Source organism: Neltuma alba, unplaced genomic scaffold, assembly GCF_004799145.2.
Source record: "Neltuma alba isolate B1F8T4 unplaced genomic scaffold, ASM479914v2 tig00011392_pilon, whole genome shotgun sequence".
Lineage (NCBI taxonomy): Eukaryota > Viridiplantae > Streptophyta > Magnoliopsida > Fabales > Fabaceae > Neltuma > Neltuma alba.
Genome location: NW_021636083.1, coordinates 195,542 through 204,252, shown reverse-complemented (window position 1 = coordinate 204,252; position 8,711 = coordinate 195,542). Strand labels below are relative to the sequence as shown.

Genomic DNA, 8,711 nt, shown 5'->3' with positions numbered 1-8,711 from the left:
CAAATCTAAGCATGCAGAGCTTGATCTTCATTTCGTCCGAGAAAAAGCGTCTGCAGGGATTGTTCATGTTGGATTTGTTCCCTCGTTTGATCAAGTGGCGGATACTCTGGCTAAGGCTCAATCTAGTGCTCTCTTTTTCTACTGCAGAAACAAACTCAACATTATGTCTCCTGAAACACCGGATTTGACAGATCTCACTGGCTACCATGCTTCTGCTGATGAAGAAATTAAAACGATTCTTGTTCTTAATTCTCGTTCTTAGTTCTCAGTTGTTGCTTGTTTCTTCTTTCTTGCACTTCGCCCTTTGTAAGCAAGGGGAATGAGAGTTATAAGTCTAACCTCTGTTAGATTTACTGTCATGAAACCAATTAGATAAGTCTATTAAGAGCCAGCTCATTGTGCACATGTCATGACGTCTGAACTTCTCTAGCACTGTACATGTTGACTCTGTAAAATCACTTTATTAAGATTCAATAATAAGAACTAGATCATTTTATCATTTCTCTCTCAATATTTGGCAACCCAATATGTGGCCACCTATATTCTAACGGTACCTCATTTTAGACCTATTCTAATAATCGACTACTTACAATTATAATTACGACTCTTCATTTTAAATAATCACAATAATCAGTGGCCAAGCTGTGCTGTACCTATTGGAAACTTGTGAGCTGAATTCTTATATGCCTATATATTTTTCCTGGTTAAGTGAATATCCCAAGTGGCGATTCAATGGCGGAAACTTCTGCAACTTCCTTAACAAAAAGCCAATCAAATGGTGAGTTTGAGAAAGAGGCTTACGATGAAGCATATGAGCAACTTAGCCAAGAATGTAAGGAACTACTCCTTTCACTTCCCAAAAGGAGAGGATGGACTAGCCCATATGTTTATCTCTACCAAGGTATTTGGTTTGCACCAACTAGTATTCAAGGGATATGCTCTTTCCAAAAACACTTCCAATCAAAAGATAGTGATATTATTATAGCTTCCTTACCGAAATCAGGTAGTACTTGGTTGAAAGCCCTTGTACTTTTGCCATTGTGAATCGTAGCCATTTCTTTTCTTCACAAAATAACCATCCTCTTCTCATTTCCAATGCTCATGAGCTTCTTCCTTTCCTTGAGTTCAATCTTATGCAAATAACCAGATCCCTGACCTCTCCAACTTGATTGAACCAAGACTATTTAGTACACATGTTCCATTTCAATCGTTGCGTGATTTAATTGCCAGGTCCAAATGCAAGATAATCTACATATGTCGAAACCCTTTTGACAATTTTGTGTCCTTTTGGTTTCATCTAAACAAAATCGCACCACCATCTTTACCTAAATCATCACTTGAGGAAGCACTTGAAAGGCATTGGGAGGGGATCCATGAGGGTGGCCCATTTTGATCACATATGTTGGGTTATTGGAGAGCAAGTAGAGAGATGCCAAACAAGATTCTGTTTTTAAAGTATGAGGATTTGAAAGGAGATATCAACTTCTACTTGAAAAGAGTGGCCCGGTTCTTGGATTTCCCATTCAATTCCAAGGAAGGATGTGATGGGTTTATTCAAGACATTATTGCGTTGTGTAGCTTAAGTAGGAGATTGGGTTAATCATTTCAACCCTTCAATGATAGAGAAATTGTCCAAAGTGATTGAAGAGAAGTTGGTTGGGTCTGGTCTATCCTTTTAGTTGTTCTTTACAATCAGGTAATGTCTTCTAATTTGTGTCTCTGTGAAAGAAGATAATTTAAGACATGTAGGTCTCTGTCTGTGGAACCTGAAGCATTGGAATTAATTGTTCTAGTTGAAGCTTAACTGTAAGCCCTTTCTTACATCTAATTGTGCCATTGCACTAAAGCCATTTCACACTTTTTCAGATTGGCAGCTTGGAAAAGAATGTTGATGCAGGTTGCAACTTGTGGATTACCAGGATGGGATCGTACCTTAGCAAATTCTCTTGTTGGATTTTGTAAGACATGAAATGTAGTATGTAATTTATGCAATTATTCGATTAGGCTTTCATTTTCCTATTGATTATGCGCAAATTTTATTTGTGTGTCTTATTATTTTTCAAAAAAGTATCTGGGCTCCTTTAATTTCCCTATTTGTGATAGGTTGCAATCAGTGCTGAATGTCATTTTGTAACAAGTGTGAAAAATAATTTTAAATTAATAGGGGACCATCTAGCAAATATGTCGTTTGTCCTTTCAGAGTTTGCATTCATGTGATAGTTTACAGTACAAATGATTCGATCTCATGCCAACTGGTTTTTAATTTTTGTCTAAAAGAAAGTTCTTTAATATTTTTTCCTTACAGTTATTCCATGCAAACGTAATTTTTAAATTATTAATTTTGTGTGAGATAAGCTTATCGTGTACTATACTGAATATGAGAATATTTAATGATCGCTTTGTAATTTTATTCTTATTTTGTTGGAATGAGAGAAAGAAGAGAGAGATGTGAGGAATCATTTGTAAATGCACAGAGAAAAAACTTTTATAAGAATAAATTTAAAATTTTTTATTGATTTAATGTATATTTTGATATATGAGAATAAGTTGCAAATCACTTATATGATAGACGTTGTAGTTGTACTTCTTTCCTTCTTCCTCGAAGTCACACTCACATGTTAGATGCTACTCAAAACAATAATCTAAATAAAAAGCCATTAATTATTCGAATCAAAATTATTTTGTCTTTATTTTCAGTTCCAGCCAGGAGGACATATTTCCTGACATCTTAATTTCCACGTAGCTCACCTCGATCGTCTTTTTGCTAAACAGATAGATGCTATGTAGCTTTCACTGACTGATTGTGGTTATTAATTTTCGAACAATCGAATCTTATACATGCAAAATGATAAGGGGAAAAATCCAATAACAATTGAAAAAGGTTACGTAGAAAGGACAAAGTGAAAGCTATTTCCCCCTTAATTTAAAAACAAAATAACTAATTTACAGAAATTAAAAAAATTAATTAATTCGGTTATTTATTTAAAAAAAGTTATGTTAATTTTCCTAAAATAATTTATTTAATTACTTGCGTTGGCAGCTACCCACAGTAATATAAATCCCTTTAATTAATATATGTAATTGTTAAGAATAATTTAAAAAATAAATAAATTTAGGAGATAGTAGATAGATTATGTTCATATATTTAGAACTAAAACAAAATAAATCAGAGCAAATATATTTGAAAAGCATTCTTTGAATAAATCTTGATTAGTCCTTCGCAAAATTGGCCCTCACAATTTTTCTGATGCTACCCCACTTCCTATAAATAATACTAAGTTATCAACTAATTAACTACACCAGCATTTCAATGGCTGAAGCTACTTCTACGTCGCTGACAAAAAGCCACTACTCAAATGCTAAGCTTGAAGATGAGGCTTACGATGAAGAGTATGAAAAACTTAGCCAACAATGTAAAGAGCTTCTTTCTCTTCCCAGAGAGAAGGGTTGTGGCCACCGATACATCTATCTCTACCAAGACATTTGGTATATACCAACTCGAATTCAAGCCATATGCTCTTTCCAAAAGCACTTCCAAGCAAAAGATAGTGATATTATCTTAGCTTCCCTGCCAAAATCTGGCACAACATGGTTGAAAGCCCTCACTTTTGCCATTGTGAATCGTAAGGTATTTTCCCCTTCACAAAATAACCATCCCCTGCTCTCTTCAAATCCACATGAGCTTGTTCCTTTCTTTGAGTACAATCATTATGTAAACAACCAAATTCCTGATCTCTCCAGCTTGCCTGAACCTAGACTCTTTAGTACACATGTTCCATTTCATTCATTGCCTGATTCAATTACTAAATCCAAGTGCAAGATCATCTATATATGTCGTAATCCATTTGACAATTTCATATCGTTTTGGTTGTTTGTGAACAAGCTCGTATCACCACCTTTACCCAAATTATCTTGCGAGGAAGCGCTTGAGAGGTACTCAAATGGGACTAACGAGTGTGGTCCATTTTGGACACATATTTTGGGTTATTGGAAAGCCAACCAAGAGACACCAAACAAGGTTTTGTTTTTAAGGTATGAGGATTTGAAAGGAGATATTAGTTTCCACTTGAAAAGAGTGGCTGAGTTCATAGACTGCCCATTCAATTCTGAGGAGGAAAGCAATGGTGTGGTTGAAAACATAATTGAGCTGTGCAGCTTTGAGAAGATGAAGGAATTGGAGGTGAACAAGACTGGAAAATTTGTGCAGAAGTTTAAAAACAAGGATTTCTTTAGGAAAGGTGCGGTTGGTGATTGGGTTAATTATTTTTCGCCCTGGATGATAGAGAAATTATCCAAAGTAATGGAAGAGAAGTTTTCTGGTTCTGGGCTGTCCTTTCAATATAAGATCTCTTAGCAAAAATTTCTAGCTGCAGATTATAAGGATGAAATCTCTGCCATAACTTAATGCTTCCTCTTCCACTTTAATCGCCATGTCAACTCTGGAACCGTATGACCTCCTTCAGCTAAAAAGTAACATGTCAAGTCCTCATCCAGTTCAGGTTCAGTCATATAGTTGTGCCGTGTTTTGTTTTGTTTTGTTTTTTTATGTCTATGTTCTCTCTTATTGTATAACTTTAAATAATTAAGGCCAAAAAAGTATAAATTTAAATAATTGTGGAGATTCTGCTTAATTTTACTTTGTATTATTTTATTTTTTAAGAAAATAATAAATAAATACTACCTCCGGTCCTTAATATAAGACGCTGTTTGACTTTTATTTTGGTCCTAAATATAAGACCCCAATCCACTTTGTCTCTCATATTTATGCATTTTTTTTCAAAATAGTCCCTATAATAATTGTAATCCTGGCCAATATAGTTTATTAGTAAGGATATTTTAGGAAAGACAACACTTATTTATTACAAATAATTAACTTAACTTCTTTCATTAATCTCATCAAATTAGTCAACTGGATCTTATAATTAGAACCGGAGGTAGTATATGAATTTAGGAACCTGTCTATTTTGTTACCTTTATATTTTTAACGAAAGGAAAAATAATTGCTACAGCAATGCTCAGTGGAGAGACCTTGCTGAAGAGAAACCGATCTCGTGAGAAGAACACAGTGGAGGAGGTACTACTGGGTAAAATATTTCATTCATTAAGCTTATTTCTTTTGATAAAGTTAAAAAGAAGAAGAAGTGAAATTAGGTAAAAGATGAGGTTTCATTTTCAATATATTATAACTTCTTTCCATTCCAAATAATGATTTTCAGTTATCATTGTCCCATCACTTGTGGAATGATTTCTTAACGAATGAAGTATGAATTATATTTCATTCTTACCCTTTCATATATTGACTGTTAAATGGATATATAATAGAGGTCTTATTTGTCAAACAATTAAAAATAAAATTTAAAGTAATATTTTTAAAAATACTGGATAAATATCTCAATGTATTTTAACATTGATGTCACAACCTAAAATTGTTTGGGAATACATAGAGAGCAACCCTGGATTATCAATAAGTCCAAACTTACCATTTGCAATTCGGGTTAGGAAATAAATGATGATATGGGCTTCAGGTGCGATAATTTGGCCCTTCTGATTAGGAGGGACCAGTAGCTTTTGCAAGTGGTAGAGAGAACTGCCGCTTGTAACTTTGGACTTCGCACTTTTTGACTTTAACTTTTTAGAGAAAGGTGAATTTGCCGTGAACAAAGGCTTGGATCCGCGTTCAATTTTGGGCATGTTCTCTGAACTTACAAAAATAAATATATTAATATATTTTTAATTAAAAGTGTATCTAGTATTCTAAAGCTTTTGTTTATATATATCTAGTATTATAAAGTATTTTGTAATGCATTAAACATTTTAAAATATTTTTTTAAGTGTATCCAATACTCTAAAATATTTTTTTAGTGCACTTTTACGCTTAGCAATTCAGAATATTCGATACACAGAATAATTTAGGGGTGATAGATGCACATGAAAAAATATTTCAAGATATTAGATATACCAAAATAAAATTTAGAGTGCTGAATATATTTAAAAAATAAAATACTTCAAGTTAATCTATAGGGAAAAAGTCAGAAAAATGACAGATCAACTTAGGAATGACAGAAACATCCGCAAAATTTGCAAAATCCCATTTTGGTCACATGAGACCAAATTGGGATTATCATGTTAAATGAAAAGATCAAATTGCCCTTCATTTTATTTATTTTTTTAAAATACTAAAGCTCTCACTGGCCAACAATTGGTCATCCTAGCTCCAGTTGTCAGAAACAATTTTTTTAAAATTTTTTACAACTTTAATATAATGGTTAATCACTTTTGTAACGCTATTAATAATTTCAGTATAACAATTAACAATGGGTTTGATAGTTTAAAAACAATAAATAAAATGAAGGGCAATTTGGTCTTTTATTTTAACATGATAATCCTAATTTGGTCTCATGTGACCAAAATGGGATTTTGCAAATTTAGCAGACATTTCTGTCATTTCCAAGTTAGTCTATCATTTTTTTGTTTTTTCCCCTAATATATACACACACCATATACTTTAGGTTGTTGAATAAACCTTCATATATTTTTACATGAGAATTGATCATTGGAAAGCCATCAATTTTATGCTCCATTTATCATAGGCAAAGACTGGTGATAACTGTCATTGTTAATATTTTCTCTGCTTTGCACTTCTTACTCTATGTTTGGTGTCAGGGATTTGAAAGAAAGGGGGGGAAAATTTTAATCAGTTCAATTTGAAAAATTAAAAAAATAGAGTCATAAAATTTTAATAAAGAGAAATACAAAGTAACCCTTTTTTTTTTTTTGCCAAAAGGAGAAAATTAAAATTGGAGGGATAATGCACTTGTTGTTTTATATATATAAATGCTTCGAGAGTAGTAATGAATCCACTGACACTTCGGCATCCTCTGCAAGTGGCAGTGGTCCCTCGCCATAGGAATCAAAGTTATCGTCATACTTCGTTGCCCCCACTAAACTTTCTGTATAATTTTCAATGATTTAGTTGTCTTCAGCTTTTTTTAATTCAAACATTGGTTGGCACAGTACAATAATGATCATATTAAATGATTATTTTGGTGTCATATATTATTGAAATATACTTGTTTAAACCGGCTCCCTTGGCGTGCACAGCTGATCGGACTATCAGCGAATGCGTCTGCATCTATCTCTTCACATGCTCCATAATCAGATCCTTCTATAATACTATACTATAGTGACCACGATTTTTAATTTCAAATAATGGCAATAATCGATTGCCAGATCAATGGTATATAAAAAATGGAAACTTGTTTACTAGTTAATTACCCAACTATACCATCCTTCTAATGGCTGAAACTAGTGTCACTTCCGTCATAAAAGGTCAGCCAAATGTTGAGTCTGAGAACGAGATTTGCCATGAAGAGTATGAACAATACGGCCAAGAATATAAGGATCTGTTCAAATCTCTTCGCAGAGAGAAGGGTTGGGCTTTCCCAAACATTTATCTCCATGAAGACATGTGGTATGCCAGTTCCAATCCAAGGCGTGCTCTTTTCAAAAGCACTTCCAAGCAAAAGATAACGATATTGTTATCGCCACTTTACAGAAATCTGGTAATACTTGGTTGAAATAAAGCCCTTATTTTTGCCATTGTGAATCGTAAGCATTTCTCTCCAGCACAAAGTGACCATCCTTTGCTCATTTCCAATGCACATGAGCTTGTTCCTTTTATAGAGTTAAATTACTATGCAAATAACAACCAAATTCCTGATCTATCTAACCTGCCTGAACCAAGAATTTTTTGTGCACGTGTTCCGTTTCATTCGTTGCCCGATTCGATTACCAAATCCAAATGCAAGATAATTTATATATGTCGAAACCCATTTGACCAGTTTGATTCTTTGTGGCTTTTCATGAACAAAATTGCACCACTATCCTTACCAAAATTATCATGGGAGGAAGCATTTGAGAGATACTGTAGCGGAATCCATGAGGCTGGCTCATTTTGGACGCATATGTTGGGTTATTGGAGAGAGAGTAGAAAAACACCTTCCAAGGATCTATTTTTAAAGTATGAAGATCTGAAAGGAAATATCGAATTTCACTGGTTGAAGGGAACAGCTGAGTTCTTGGAATGCCCTTTCACTTCAGATGAGGAAACTAATGGAGTTATTAAAAACATAGCTGAGCTATGTAGCCTTGAGAAGATGAAGGAATTAGAAGTCAAACAAGACTGGAAAATTCTTGCAGCAGTATGAAAACAAAGATCTCTTTAGGAAAGATATAGTAGGAGATTGGGTTAACCATTCTTCACCTGGGATGGTAGAGAAATTGTCTAAAGTGATTGAAGAAAACTTGGGTCGGTCTGGTCTATCCTTTTGATTGCTTGTTGATGAGATATAAGATTAATATGAATTAGGATTTTTTTCATCAAAATTATCTCGGCTTTGGATTAAGATTTGACTTGAATAAGTGTAATTTTTTAAAATTTATTCCAGAATATTTTTATTTAATTCTTAGGAGTTCTGTAATATTTGCTTTTAATGCTATCAATTGCTAGTATTATGGATTAAGACTTACAAATAAGCCCTAACACATTCTCATTTGTAACAATTTAATGATGAGTTGAATAAGATTGACAGTTACTGTTAAGCATCACAACACCCTAAACACGAAATGCACAGCATAGGCAAATCGAAGAGCATCTATACTATTAAATCTGAGATCACAAATGCACAAAGCCTAATGGGCCCCATTTATAC

At 33.6% G+C, this 8,711-nt stretch overlaps 2 protein-coding genes across 2 annotated transcripts; both read left to right on the top strand.

The window, feature by feature from the left end:
• The first annotated feature begins 3,310 nt into the window (after positions 1 to 3,310).
• LOC114712694 (cytosolic sulfotransferase 15-like) lies at positions 3,311 to 4,464 on the top strand. The gene has a single exon (XM_028897239.1). The coding sequence runs from the start codon at positions 3,311 to 3,313 to the stop codon at positions 4,352 to 4,354; it is 1,044 nt and encodes a 347-aa protein (XP_028753072.1). The 3' UTR covers positions 4,355 to 4,464.
• A 2,831-nt stretch (positions 4,465 to 7,295) lies between these two features.
• LOC114712693 (cytosolic sulfotransferase 3-like) lies at positions 7,296 to 8,207 on the top strand. The gene is made up of 2 exons (XM_028897238.1): positions 7,296 to 7,562; positions 8,064 to 8,207. Exons 1-2 carry the CDS (start codon positions 7,296 to 7,298, stop codon positions 8,205 to 8,207), a joined length of 411 nt encoding a protein of 136 aa, XP_028753071.1.
• Positions 8,208 to 8,711: the final 504 nt, after the last annotated feature.

What these genes read in the sequence shown, in the direction of transcription:
- LOC114712693 (XM_028897238.1), top strand. Translation starts at nt 7,296, where the DNA reads ATGGCTGAAACTAGTGTCACTTCCGTCATAAAAGGTCAGCCAAATGTT. An exon ending in CGCCACTTTACAGAAATCTG is followed by an intron (nt 7,563 to 8,063) that starts GTAATACTTGGT and finishes CACTGGTTGAAG; the next exon opens with GGAACAGCTGAGTTCTTGGA.
- LOC114712694 (XM_028897239.1), top strand. Translation starts at nt 3,311, where the DNA reads ATGGCTGAAGCTACTTCTACGTCGCTGACAAAAAGCCACTACTCAAAT.